Source organism: Trichoderma evansii (assembly GCF_050947405.1).
Source record: "Trichoderma evansii strain SZMC 28006 chromosome Unknown GGI43scaffold_6, whole genome shotgun sequence".
Classification (NCBI taxonomy): Eukaryota; Fungi; Ascomycota; class Sordariomycetes; order Hypocreales; family Hypocreaceae; genus Trichoderma; species Trichoderma evansii.
In genome coordinates this window covers 789,811-803,515 of record NW_028145200.1, presented here as the reverse complement: position 1 = coordinate 803,515, position 13,705 = coordinate 789,811, and the positions used below count along the sequence as shown (strand labels likewise).

At 48.8% G+C, this 13,705-nt stretch overlaps 5 protein-coding genes across 5 annotated transcripts; 3 read left to right on the top strand and 2 right to left on the bottom strand.

The window, feature by feature from the left end:
• The first annotated feature begins 14 nt into the window (after window positions 1–14).
• GGI43DRAFT_401230 (signal peptidase complex subunit SPC2) lies at window positions 15–1,160 on the top strand. Its single transcript, XM_083205542.1, has 3 exons — window positions 15–167; window positions 245–528; window positions 590–1,160. The coding sequence occupies exons 1-3, from the start codon at window positions 131–133 to the stop codon at window positions 920–922; spliced, it is 654 nt and encodes a 217-aa protein (XP_083062140.1). The 5' UTR covers window positions 15–130; the 3' UTR covers window positions 923–1,160.
• Window positions 1,161–1,939: 779 nt separating this feature from the next.
• On the top strand, window positions 1,940–3,083 carry GGI43DRAFT_401228 (P-loop containing nucleoside triphosphate hydrolase protein). Its single transcript, XM_083205541.1, has 2 exons — window positions 1,940–2,174; window positions 2,227–3,083. Exons 1-2 carry the CDS (start codon window positions 2,102–2,104, stop codon window positions 3,012–3,014), a joined length of 861 nt encoding a protein of 286 aa, XP_083062139.1. The 5' UTR covers window positions 1,940–2,101; the 3' UTR covers window positions 3,015–3,083.
• Window positions 3,084–4,600: 1,517 nt separating this feature from the next.
• On the bottom strand, window positions 4,601–8,872 carry GGI43DRAFT_332785 (Dos2-interacting transcription regulator of RNA-Pol-II-domain-containing protein). Its single transcript, XM_083201994.1, has 6 exons — window positions 8,417–8,872; window positions 8,218–8,343; window positions 8,088–8,150; window positions 7,439–8,025; window positions 5,693–7,387; window positions 4,601–5,624 (listed from the first exon to the last, which is right to left on the bottom strand). Exons 1-6 carry the CDS (start codon window positions 8,502–8,504, stop codon window positions 4,614–4,616), a joined length of 3,570 nt encoding a protein of 1,189 aa, XP_083062138.1. The 5' UTR covers window positions 8,505–8,872; the 3' UTR covers window positions 4,601–4,613.
• Window positions 8,873–8,881: 9 nt separating this feature from the next.
• GGI43DRAFT_401226 (ATP11 protein-domain-containing protein) lies at window positions 8,882–10,248 on the top strand. Its single transcript, XM_083205540.1, has one exon. The coding sequence runs from the start codon at window positions 9,026–9,028 to the stop codon at window positions 10,013–10,015; it is 990 nt and encodes a 329-aa protein (XP_083062137.1). The 5' UTR covers window positions 8,882–9,025; the 3' UTR covers window positions 10,016–10,248.
• GGI43DRAFT_332820 (acyl--CoA ligase) lies at window positions 10,151–12,342 on the bottom strand. The gene is made up of 6 exons (XM_083201995.1): window positions 12,143–12,342; window positions 11,597–12,069; window positions 11,394–11,534; window positions 10,923–11,342; window positions 10,689–10,863; window positions 10,151–10,621 (listed from the first exon to the last, which is right to left on the bottom strand). Exons 1-6 carry the CDS (start codon window positions 12,237–12,239, stop codon window positions 10,287–10,289), a joined length of 1,641 nt encoding a protein of 546 aa, XP_083062136.1. The 5' UTR covers window positions 12,240–12,342; the 3' UTR covers window positions 10,151–10,286.
• Between the last annotated feature and the right edge of the window lie 1,363 nt (window positions 12,343–13,705).

Genomic DNA, 13,705 nt, shown 5'->3' with positions numbered 1-13,705 from the left:
GAACACCCCACGATCGGCGCGCATCACTAAAGTAGCCACTACAAAAGTAAACTACAGGCCACCTCTGCCTTAACTTACACCAGCTCCAGCGCCTCGCGATACTTGCGATTCTATCAACACAACCGAAATCATGGCTGCAGAAAAGATTTCCCTATACAACCTCGCCGGTAAGATCAAGCTTGCTTTATGCTGCATTTATTAGCGTTCAATTGGTAAAGCCACTATTCTGACACCGTGGCCACAGATCTTAAGAACACGGCCGACGATGCGATTCCCAACTACCTCAACTCTTTAAAATTCAAACAGACACATTTCCTGAGCGATGTGCGGCTAGGACTAGGATACACCGCGTTCCTCATTTGCGCGGCATGTTTCGCATGGGACTACAAGCTGGGCTTTGAGGACACCAAGATCTACACAGCTATCGCGGTAGCCATCTATACTATTCTAAATGGTGCTCTGACATTCTGGATGATGTTTGTCGAGAAGGGTGTTGTATACCAGGGGACTACACCATCTGGAGAGAAGGTAATTTGGAATCCAGACCATGAGAGACGGCAATGCAGCAGCTAACAAGGGAATCCAACAGCTCACAGTAGTCAGCACAACAAAGAAGCTGGATCCCACATATAGACTCTCCATTACCGTCACAGATAAATCCAACAAGTCACACATAATCGAGGTGGCCAAGCCATTCGCCTCCTTCTTCGACGAGAGCGGCTACTTTGTTGCCGTACCATTCCAGGAGATCCTAGCCACAGCAGTCCCCGTAATCGGCAAGCTGGACCCCAGACGCATCAAGTCAGAATCCCAGGACATGCTGAATGCGAACCCTGAGCTGTTGGATGCGATTCTTGCGGCGAACAACGGTACATCTACGGGAGTAGACGCATCAGAAGGTGGGAGGCAACGAAAGGTGTAAACAAGAGGGTTGTATGGAAATGGCAATGGCTAGAAAATGTATTTCAAGAATTAAAAGGAGCTAGCGCATATCTAATTATAAAACTTGATACCATTTCCCCTCTATTTGGGCAAGAATGCGGTTGTGTTGAGAAGATGCCATGTGTCTTGTAAGTAGCATTCCTGTTTGCTATGTGTAAGCCAAGCTTGTCTACGAGAATACAAAATCAAGCAAACAAAGCGCTAGAAGTAATATGAGCTTCATTTTTATCAATAAATTATAAGGACTTTTTCTTCTTCTTTTAGTTGATTATTTATTAAAGGCAATAATCTCAAATTGATTGGGTCTTTTCATTTTCTACGTCGACGTGTTTCTAAAATGCCATAAAGACCATTAGAGCCCACCCTAGAGTAAAATCAGTAGCGCATACATCTAGATATTGTGAAATAAGAAAACAAGGCTGAATAATAATGATAGCTGGAATATGAATCAAGAAAAAGGGAAAGAAGTGGATAAATTTACTGCATTCACATGTTCGCATATCCCTTTACAAGCATCTCTGAAGCACACCTCGCGTCTCGCTGTTCGGGTCATCGCCGTGGGGGCCTCGGCCATCCGCGACTATAAGCCGTATATATGAGCAACCCAGAAATCCTATACGACGATGAAACACTCGCAAAAAATAGAAATAGTATAAATATCTCATTTCCCACCAATTATTCAACGTGTTTCATAAGACTTGAAAGAGAGTACTACATGCAGCCACCCGAGTAGCACAAATGGTTGTAGTAGGATCGGCCCGTAAGCAGCAAATGTTCACCTCATCAATGCTCGGTCCCGAAAAGCTGTAGTGCTACTACTATCTTACACCGGGCGATTGCATCCCGCGCGTTTCGGCTCGTGGCAGCGGGAATATCATACTGAATTTTCGCCGTTTTACTGTGTAAAGCATATATCCCGATCCCTGTGGACTGCGGGTAGTGGCTTGCAGGAGATCGAGATATTATCTATTAGTGGGGGAAAACTTAATTAAACCGACTTGCCTAAATGGGATCTCTGTTATCAATAAATGCTCCCCTGCTGCGACAAGAATTAAATGCAACTTTAAACTATTTCTCCTTTTTTATTTTTCTTTCGTATTAATTAATATTTGTATCTCACTTTCTCGTACACTTGTTATTCTCTGTAGATCATTCCGCCATGGCTAACTCGCCAGATCGTGTCGTTCCCATGCGAGTCATCGTATGCGGCGTGCAGCGAACAGGCACCCTGAGTAAGTCACTTATCAACTTGATTGCACCACGATGCTAACACTTATATGCCAGGCATGCGAATAGCTCTACAGAAGCTCGGCTTCAATGACTGCTATCACATGCACAACATCATCGAAAACCCTCAGCAAGAAGCCCCAAAATGGGTCCGTCTCATCGAAGCTCACTTTGACGGCAAAGGCACAATCTCAAAGGCCGACTTCGACGACGTCCTCGGCCACTGCCAGTCCTGTGTTGATGTGCCCCCAGCGCTCTTTGGCGTCGAGCTCGCAGCCATGTATCCAGAGGCAAAGGTCATCATCTTGAAGCGCGATCCGGAGGGCTGGTATCGTAGCGTGACAGAGTCCATCATGACGTCTGTGAATCCGACATCGCGATTGGCCAAGCTGGGTATGCTCTTCTGTTTCGTATTTGACCCAGCGACGCGCGCTTTTGCGAAATTCGGCAGAGCAATGTCTGGTCTTGCATTTCGATATGATCACCGTAGGGAAAAAGACAAGGCCATTGCTTGGTACACGAGCACCTACCAGCGCTTCAGGGATGAGATACCCGAGGATCGTCGCATCGAGTACCAGATTCAAGAGGGATGGGGCCCTCTCTGCGCGTATCTCGAAGTACCTATTCCGACGGTCCGGGATGAAGGGACGGGAGAGATGGTAGAGGCGCCATTCCCGCGTGCCAATGACCGAGAGACATTTATCAAGAATCAGGCCAAGGGCAGGGAAAAGGCTATGAGGCGGGCAAGGAACAATTTACTACTGGGAGTCGGCAGGATAGCGCTGATGGCGGCAGTGGGATATGCTGGATACGCTGTGTGGAAGAGGCGGCTTGGAGGGAGATAAATATCAAAGATACTATTCTTTGTATATTTTTAATGGTATATATTACAATGACAGCACTAGATGTTATATGCAGTGTTTGTTTGGATTTGACTTATACAGAGCTTCGTTTGCTTTTGGCTCGTATTTGTAAAGGTATGTAACTCGTATGCATATACCCGCAGCGCATCTATAACAAGTAAAAAAGAATACATCGGCAATACTAATTGTCCACCAAAATCACAGTCGTGTCATCCATCCAGCCCGTAAAATAGAAATAACGACATTGCCAAATCGTCATCCAAGCCGATCAGTCCCCAGTGCTCAACAGCACAAATACCCGGCCCCAAATCCGTCGCCTCGGATAATGCACACTGACATCATCGCCCACTTATACCCCCCATCAACACCACCATGTAAATCGGCCTGAACCAAAACAAGGCCGCAAAACCAATCCATTGTCGACATGTGAAAAAAAGACTCTCTTCTCGAGGAATGTATAAAAGTCGTAAAAACAAAAATAGAATAAAAAAAAAGGTAGATGATTGTAAAACATCATCGCATCGTTCCAAGGAATCCCGATCCCGAATGTGAAGGCCTCGACACGCTCATCCTTCTCGTCGCAGACTCGTTACTGCCCCTCCTCTCCAGCTCGAGGTACGACTCCCTCTCAGGGCTACCGCTCAATTGCTGCTGCTGAGGAGAGCCCTGGTGCTGCCGGTGCTGCGGATGGACGTGATGGATTTTCTTCTGACCAGCAGCATAAGCTGCGGCGTCGGCGATGTTGGCCTGCGAAGACGGCGAAGCCTCGTCCATGCTGAGCGAGCGATCCATTTTGTGTTGCCAAACGATCTTTCGAGGTTGTACCAGAGATCGAATGCCAGATGATCGAACATTGGGCGCAAACCTTCTTTTTAAAAGGTAAAATAGAGACAGCTCCAATTATAGTTATTAATCCTTTTCCCCAATGAGCCCCAATACAGTATTACCGGGGGCCGGCTCTTCCTGTCCACGCCTCTTTATAGGCCTATATGATTCCCCCGCACGTTGGAATGCCGGACAATCCCTCCCATAAATGATCAACGCCATGGCCTAAAAGGCTGGACTAGAACATGTTCCATCCAATCTGGTAGATTTGCCGGCTCTCTGCTGTTGGGCTTACTGGGCAAACAATTGGCTGCGTCCCCGCATCTTCACGGGCTCATGGCTTGGATGAATGCGGTGCTAGAGAGGAGAACAATAGGACACTGATGGGTGATGGATGCTGGAGAAGAGCTAATTGAGTTTTGCGTGGGCGCTCGGATATTGATGCGCACCTGATACTCAATAGTGTGCTAAAAAGAGACAATTGCGACATATATTCCATTTGATGCGCCCCTCAGACAAAAGCTCGGTAAGATCGTCTATAATTGCTATCCATTCTGAATGCGTATACCAATCGGATGGCGTAACCTTCTATATACACGATATGTATCTGATCCCCACGATCCAACACCAGTCAATGCCATCTACCCAAAGAAACAATCTCTTTTGTTTAGAAAATTCTATAAACATCGTCCCTGTCCCTGCGCCATTGTTTTGTGCATATATGTGTTAGTGTACGTTTCACCATGTGTACAACCCTTAGTTGATTTCCGTCCACGCCTTGCGGGCCACTCTCGCCAGTCTACGCACGTCCCGGACTGGATGACCGCATGCCAGAGACAGCTCCCTCCGTACTTGTGGTATAAAGGGCACCACGTAGCTCGATTCAAACAAACTTGGTAGCGCACCGACGATTTCCAGGGCCAATTTGCCACATTCGGCCTCGATGTCGGGGCGGATCTTTGCTGGGAGGTAGCCAGACGGCAGCCATTCTGGCAGCTTCCGCTCTGCTGCGACCTTGAGAGAAAAGCAAGGCAGCGAGATGTTGATCAAGCTCTTGATATAATCTTGGGCTTTTTCAGAAGACTCTGCCAATATGGTCTTGAGGATCTGCAGTGCAGGCAAGGTGTCGGGTCCCGCGCCCAAGGTTTGAGACAACACTACCGATGCGCGAAGGATCTCGACACTGTCATCTTCCCAGATGGAAAATGGCATGTGCTTGACCACAGACAAAACAGCGATTCTGTAATTCGTCTTGATGAGCTGGCTCTCAGCCTCGTCTTGGCTTGTAGTAATCTCCAGCATAGGCTTGACCAATTCAAAATACAGCTTTTGTGTCCAAAGCGGCTTCACCACAGCGAAGCTGTCCTTTGACAAAAACTGTTGCGGCGCAACAATCATCTCCATTCTGCGAGCCAGAAGATGGCCAGTAGCTGCATTTCGGGGGGCATCGCGCAGTTGCTGAATTAAACCTCGGGCTTGCTTGCCGCCTGGCCGGCGTACTATACCACTAACAATTGCGTAGATGGACGAAACTTGCTCCAAGTAACGAGAAGCATCGTCGCTGTCTGAAGAGTTCTGGGCATTATGCAGAGCAGAATCTAATCGGCCCTCCAGCCTGGCCATCACGTAGCTGAGATCCTCTACCTTGTATTTATTAGCCAGAATTGTCAAGATGGACCTCGTCACAGGCCTTGTGATTGGGTTCTGAGTGATTGAGGCGCTCAATGTGCTGCTGATCAGAAGCTCTTGGGCGATTCCATAGTCAAACTTTATAAAGTGTTAGCCACATGTGGAAAGAGAGAATGAGAGAAAAGCAAATTTAGAAGAAGACTCACAAGCTTTGCAATAACCGACGGCCTCATAGCCTCCAAGAGACCGTAATACAGAGTGTTGACCGTCTTTTCAGTCAACCAGCCCCATGCAGACCCCCCTTCATCCGTATATTTGTCTAAACTGAGCCTTCTTCCCTCCTCTGGGAGGGTAATGGGAACTGGTATTATTTCATCCTGGAACAAGTTCAAAAGGTAATGGTCAAGTTTAAGTGAGACTTGCTGAGTTTCGCTCATCTCGCGAAGAACGAAACTAGCATAGTCAGAAACCAGATGAAGATATCGGTATTCAGACGAATCATCCAAGCCGGACAAGCTATCGCAGAGCTGAAGCGCGGGCTTCGTAGACCCAGCAATAGGGCCAACTGTAGTCGTTGCTCGGCGATAAAGGCCTCGAACAATGGCAAGACCAATGAGCAAAAAGTCATTGCGAAGTGCAGTAACAGTTAGTTCCTTCAATGGTGATCCAGTATCATAACTTGGTGTAATGCCGTCTTGCTCTTCCTTTTCTTCTACAAATGCTTGCAGTTCGGGGAACTTGTAGGTAACTCGATACAGCCACATGGTACCATCGAATGCCTGGTCTTTCTCCGGGTTATGCTTCAAGCAGGCGTCGTTAAAGTAGCGAGAAGCTGTCTGAATGCCGACAACTAGCGCACACCAAACCTTTTTGCTGGCATTTGTTTTGATCGCTGTTTCCAATTCCGTAGTCATGACATGAATAAGATACAAGAAATGGCGTCTCATATCGATGGGTGATTTGGATAGCTCGGAACATCCGACATAGGCTAACAAAGCGGCTACCTTCTGGATCTTTTCGCTGGCTTCGTCGCTTCCATCTTGAAAGCTGCCGTGGATGACCGTCACGAACCAGTCAATCAGAGGCCTGAAACCTGCTGGGTGAGCTTGGTTGATCCTAAACAAAGCCTTTGCTGCCTCGTTTAGAAGATCATCTGAGCCCGAGCATGGATAACTGCTGTCAAATCCATGCAGGGCAATGTAAAAAACATACAGGCCAATTTCGGAGCACAATGCTTTGGGAAGAAGCAGTGCAGTGTCGGTATCGGATCCAATTTGAATAGCTCTTTGGGAGACCAGGGCACCGACTCCCTGAACAGCCTCAACGGCAATTTTGATATCGTCCTCGCTGGCACTCTTTTCGCTTGAAGTGGTAATGGGGTGGCTATACACGTCGCTGTAAAGATTCTTAAAGACGCCATCAACAGCAGCAAAATCGCTCTTTTGCTCATCTGTCATCTGGGTCTGTGATAGCAGCAATCTCGTCTCTAGGATGACATTGAGTATCTTCAACAGATCTTGCGTATGAGTCGCCGACTTTGGACGCCGGAGGTTCTCCTTCAGGTGTGTAACAGTTGGCGCCACCATGAGAATAAACGCGTTAGGGTTTGCACTGAGAACACTGACGATAAGACGGCCAGCCTGGGTCGTGTACATCGGGTTCGATAAGTCGGTAACGCAGTCACGCGTCACGTCTAGGGTATAGTTGCGGAGATTATCATCCTTTAGCTTCGTCGCGAGAGTTTTCAACACTTCAAGGGTGGCCCAAATGGCATCTTCGATTTCTCCATTTCGGACTTCATATTTGAGGCTGCCCCAGATCCGGCCAACATATGGGATGATGGACTGTTCTGGGTTTGTATATTCTTCAAGACACTCTCTTATAGTTTTCAAAACATCGACCTGGAATGAATGAGATTTAAGAATCCAAGCAGGAAGTAGAGGTCAACGTACCTTGACATTTACCGTAACGCCATCTCCTTGGTCAAGTTTGCCTACCAAGAAAGGTATAGAGTGAGATGAAAGACGGTGTGTTGATGAGAAGCACTTTCGAAGTTGAGACTTGAGATCCTCAGGGGTAATACCGCTTTGAGACAATCGCGGTAGGGTGATGGGGTAGTACGCCTTGAATGCGGCAAAGACTTTCTCAACAACTTCATCTGAAGGGTCGTACTGCTGTAGAAAGTTTCTCAAGATATCAAACCATACGATTAAGCAGTCTGGATCTCTCTCATTCCGGCACAGCTCCAGCAAATTGAGCAGATATGTGCTTGAGGCACCGTCTTTTTGCTGCAGGTTGCTCGCAACTTCAGGAGCGGCCAAGAGTGATCTCAGCAGCTCATAAACCGCAAGACGAGTCTTGGGAGTCTGTCTCTGGAAGTCTTCTTTCATGGCGCATACTTTCTCGATGATATCATAACCGCTGTTTGGCTGAAACCACTTCATTGCTATGATCCGAGACAGGGCTGAAGCCGAAGCTAGAACGCCTGCTTTGTGATCAATGTCAAGCATGGCGCCGAAAAAGGCAATTAATAGCTTCACTAAAAATATTATAAGTAAAAGGCAGGCGATAGTACTGGAGTTGCCAAAATGTCTCGCCTACCTTGGCTTGATTTGAAGAGATCTGGCTTCACAAAGTCTAGTGTATGAGACAGAAACTCCAAAGCTGAATAGTGCCACTTATTAGCATGCCATTAAAGGATTTTTAATCAGAGAAAGTGGTTGATTCTCACCCTTGGCTCTTGATGTCCAATCTGGAGTTTCTTGTGAGTCTTCAGTCTCCTTGTTCCCGGGCATCCATGGCTGCACAGCCTCTACCCACCGAGCAACAGGGTTGGAACCAGCTGTGCTCTCGAGTTCTAAAGCAAGAATAGACGTTAGATATTTTGAAGTCTCCAGTCACAAGTAGATTCACAATTCATCATAACATACCCTTGGCCGCCTTCTGGGCCAACGCTGTTAGTTTAGCCTCATCATCTTCGAGGACAAAGTCGAGGGCCAGCTGCCGAAAGTCGGCCATGGCTCTTCTTCTCGCAGACGGTGCTTATTCAACGATAAAAGAGTATGTTGAAAGATGCGAGGCCAACAAAAATGAGATTCCGCCAGTTGTTGATTCCCCCTTGACCTGATGCACACCGAATGGTTTCCAGTATGGCGGGGTACGTGAGTAACACCAGACGCTGCTGCACAGGGAATACACCGCCTCTTCCTACTCCACGGACAAGGATTGAGCTTCCTGGTTCCAATTTTCTGTCCCAGCGGTGTCGTTTCAGGCGTTCTCAGCCAAGTTAAGCTTGAAGACTGAATGGAATTGTATTTGTAAACGTTACACCAACCGCAGGTGAAGCCAAAATTACGGTCCCGCCAAAGAATATCGGCCATAGTGGGGTGTTTTTTGCTTTGTTAAAGATTCGGGGCCCACTTTTTGGCGATGACGGAAGAATCCCGCATATCGATTTGAGGACCTCTTAGAGCTTCGCCAAAAAACTTGCAACTTTGCATGACCAATTGGTCTCCAGCTTCATCACACGCTGCCTAACCATGATTCGAATACCGACACTACGACACTTTGCAACCAGGTCGGTGCGCTACGCTGCTCGCGGCGCCGTCCAGCAGCGTCGCTGGGCGCAAGTCCACGATGTTCGATTCCTGACGACGCAGCCCTCACAAGTGATTCTCGAAAAGTACCGAGAGAAGCTCAACAAAAAGGCTTCGCAGGAGGGACATGGAACCATCGATGACCTCAAGGCGGCATATGCGGAGAAGATACAGGAGCAGCGCAAGAAGGACGCCGTCGAGCTCCCCCTCATCGTCGAAGAATTAACAGGAACGGCTATTCCCCAAACCGAGGGCACACCAGTCTCACAGCCCAATGCGCCCTCTACCGCCCCCTCAAAGCCTGCTCAGAAGAAGGCCTCCTCTGGCGAAAAGCAAGCCATCAAGCCTCTCGGCGATATCCTCGACCTCGAAAAAGTCGCTGAGCTGCCTGAGAAGGAACTCACAGCCATCTGGCGCCTTCGCCACGCCTCCTCGCCGCAGACTCTATGCGCCGTCATCCCCGCGGCTGCATACGAAGCAATGGAATCTCTCGCTCGCAGCAACCCCTACTTCGTCCTCCCAGTACCACACGAGAGCCAGGGCGCGGAAATGCACTTCATGCAGTGGACCTTTGACCCGGCATCCAAGACCAGCACCGTGCTATTCACTCAGCTAGCCGAGTACAAGACCAGAGGGGAATTTGCGCAGCCACACACCACTGTGACGCATCATCTCGATTTAATAAAGGATAAGGGCCTAGTTTTGATGCAGGGACAAGTCATGGAGGGAAGGAATGTTCAGCCGGACCACGCAAAGTGGCTGGTGATGTGCTTGCAGCGATTCTACGGTGGATGGGAGCAAACGGGCGATGAGCTAGACGGACAGAGGAAAGAGAGGGCGGAAGAGAGGCAAAAGCTATTGGAGTGGTTTACCAACGGTGATCCGAGATTCAGCGTTGAGAAGCTGCTAGAAGAGGCGGAGAGAATGGGATAATTTTGACTTTTCAAAAATTAGACTGACGACATCGACGTCAGCTGTATACTCTTATGGGAATATTTACTACTATAAGCACCAGGATATATTCATGGATAGATGAGACGGGATCTCATTCATGTGGGCTTGTCGATAGTTAGACATTGGATGGGGCATCTACTGGGTCATATACGACCCAAATGTACAATTAAAAGTAAGACTTTAAATAAAATAAAATACATGATATATGATACACAGCCCTTCCAACGCCCGCTTTTGCTCGCACACCCACTTATAGCTTCGCCTTTGTCTCCGCCTCTTCCTCCTTCTTAACCTGATCTCTCAGAACTCGTCGCAGAATCTTGCCCGCCTGCGACTTGGGGATCTCCTTGATGAAGCGCACGCCTCCGCGTAGCTTCTTGGGCGGCGCAACCTTGGCATTGAGCCACTCGGTAATCTCTTGAGCCTTGGCCTCTGTCTCCTCGACGCCAGGCTTGAGGACGACGTAGGCGCGCGGGATCTCGGTGTGCTGCACGTTGTCCCAGACGCCAATGACGCAGACGTCGGCAATGTCTTCGCGGCCGTGGAGCTTGGATTCGAGCTCTGCGGGGGGTACTTGGAAGCCCTCTGGAAGTGGCGGATATGGTTAGTTTGAAAATGTTTCACTGGTTAGTTGGATCGAGGTGAAACTTACTATACTTGATGAGCTCCTTCTTTCGATCTGTAATGTAGAAATGGCCCTGAGAACAGCGGTAGAAGATGTCTCCTGTCTTGTACCAGCCATCTTCGGTAAAGGTCTCTTTGTTGAGCTCAGGCTTATTCCAGTAACCAGAGAAAACATTTGGTCCCTTCAAAAGAAGCTCGCCAGACTGGTGATATTCATGTCAGTAGGATGCCTTAAAATCCAACAAGGATATCCTTCACTCACCTCATTAACACCCAGCTCCTTACCGTCCTCATCCACAATTTTCGCCTCCATGTTTGCAAGCAATCTTCCGACAGAGCCCTGGAACTTCAGCCACTCTTCTGAAAGCTGCATCGCAACACCAGGGGACGTCTCGGACAGTCCATAACCCTGCCTCACGCCGACCTTCAATCGCTCCCATACCGACATAGCCAGCTCCTTGCTCAGTGGTGCAGCAGCCGAATTGATAAACCGCAGCGATGAGAGATCGTACTTTGACACGACGGGGTGCTTGCCCAGGGCGAGCACGATGGGCGGCGGCACGTACATGAAGGTAATGCGGTGGTCCTGGATGATTTTGCAGCATTTTTCGATGTCGAACTTGGCCATGATGACGCATTTGCAGCCGGTGGTGATGGATGAGCCCAGCACAATAACAAGACCCTACAAAATTCAGCATGAATCAAGTTGATTTGGGGGCTCGCGCAGACTTACGTATATGTGGAAGAATGGAAGAGCGCCCAGCTGAGAGTCAACATCCCAGTTTAATGTCCTGTCTGGACGTTCCATCTGGGTGGCTTGAGCAACCAAGTTGTAATGAGTGAGCATCACGCCCTTGGGCAATCCAGTAGTCCCCTAAGAAGCAGGTTCGTTAGCCTTTTTGTTACTGTGCTCCAGTCTTGTAGAGCTACGCTTACCGAGCTGTACACGAGATACGCCAGATCCTTCTTTGGGTCGATCACGGCCTTCCGAGGCTCAACTTTGGCCCCTGCAGCCGTAATATCCCTCCAATGCCTGTGAACGCCCGTCTCGTCCCGTCCCTCTCCCAGAAGCAAAATCCTATCCGCGGGCAAGCCTGCCAGTGCCGCCGCCTTGCGAGCCTGCTCCAAGAATGGTTTCTGCGTGAGAAGCGCCTTTGCGCCAGAGTCCTTGAGCTGGAATGCCAGCTCCTGGGCCGTGTAGGTGGGATTCGCAGGACTGGCAACGCCGCCAGCCCAGTGGATGGAGAAATTCACGATTGGGACGTCGATGTTGTTGGGCGTGTAGAGGCCCATGACGTCGCCCTTTTTCCAGTTCAAGGAATGGACGAGGCCTTTGCCGAATTCGTAGGCCAGACGTCTAATGTCATTGAGAGAGTAAGAGCTGCCAGAGTCACCATCGACAAAAATGGCTGATTAATTAATATCAAGTTGTTAGCTACCTTTGTGCTAAAAGAATGAATTCGCAACTTGATATATACTAACGTTTGTCGGTGGGATACTTTCTCGGCGTATCCATGTAGTACGTCCATGTGTCTATGGCCGGAATCTCGACCGTCGCGTGTAGTGAAGAAATCGGCATGGTGGCGGTTGGTGATGAGAACGACTACCTCTACTACGTGTGTATAAAGTATGAATGAATAGATTCGCAGAGATCTGAAACAGAAAAAGAATATATTAATAAACGTAGTAGGAGAAGAAAACCAGCGCGTCTACCGCCTTTTAAAACCTTGATCGCGAGACAAGAAATGGAACTAAACAGGGGTGACGTCTCTTTACTTTCTTAGTTTATAACAAACAGATAAGCTGATCGCAATAGCAAGCAAGCCAGTGGATGTCTCGCCACGGCGGGGGGAGGGTATTAATATTATTAGCATAATGCCCGTGGGACGAGCCAGACTCGCCGTATACCCCAGCTCTCTCAGTTGCTCCAGTATGCATGTACCTGGTTGCTGCTGGCCAACTCCATACCGCCGCATTGGCGCAACGGCCTCGCACATACAGCAGGATTATACAGTACATGACGTTCCCGAACACACTAACACCACGGCCCAGCACATGGGCCACGGAACACAAGCTACCTGGCTAGATTTTCGTTTTGCTACTAGCCTCCTGCTTAGCACAGCGGAAGCTCGGGGATACCAGGGTGGTTACGGTGGAGTCGTGCGTGTATTGGACCTCGGCGCCGTGGCGGGCCCTGTGGAGTAACGAGCCGGTGCTGGTTCCAGGCGGTAGCGCTGTTTGCCCCTGTGTCGAGTTGAAGAAATGCGGGGAAGTTGTCAAGTTGTAACGGGAAATTTGGTTGTGCGAGTTGCGAGTAATGGGGACTGCTTGATGAATCATCTTGGGCACAATGCTCTGTTCACAATGAAGGTAGCATTGCATTCTTCAAATATCCACTGCAAGCACACGTATTCCCTCTTTTGGGCGGGTGCCATCCGGGCTTTGTGTGCCGGGTCTCAATTAGTAAGACCTCCGCTTGGGAGCTACCGCACTTCTGAGTTCGTGCACCAGCATCTCGCGCTTATGAAAGTGAGAGTCAGAAATGGAGGGGAAGGGCGAGACAGCTCTGGCGAATCAAGTGGCAATGGTCTCAGCTCCGGCATAACACATAAGCCTCTAACCAAATTACCAATCAGTCAGTAGAGACAAATACAGTAAATTGTTCAAGTATCAGAACTAGCTTGTCCAACCCCCAAAACAATTCCACATATTACGGATACAGTAAGACCGTAAGAAGATTTACCTACCTCCGAACACGCATACGCGGCATTTCAATGCGGAGTTCTCTTCCCACGCCAATCTGTATGCGGTGTACGTGCTTATGGTAAACCCTCCGACGGCTATTCTCAAGAAAAAGTCCGCGGATTTACACATCCATCTTGCTTAGAACGTTAAAGTCCGTGCAGCTACATATGCTATAAAGTCCTGAGTGACCCCAAAATAGATATAGATACTATCGCCTTGCATGCGCCAAATATTGGCTGCCACACTCTGCCGGTATTATCGCTTCTATCGGTACTGCCGCTATTGCTATTGGTGATGCAT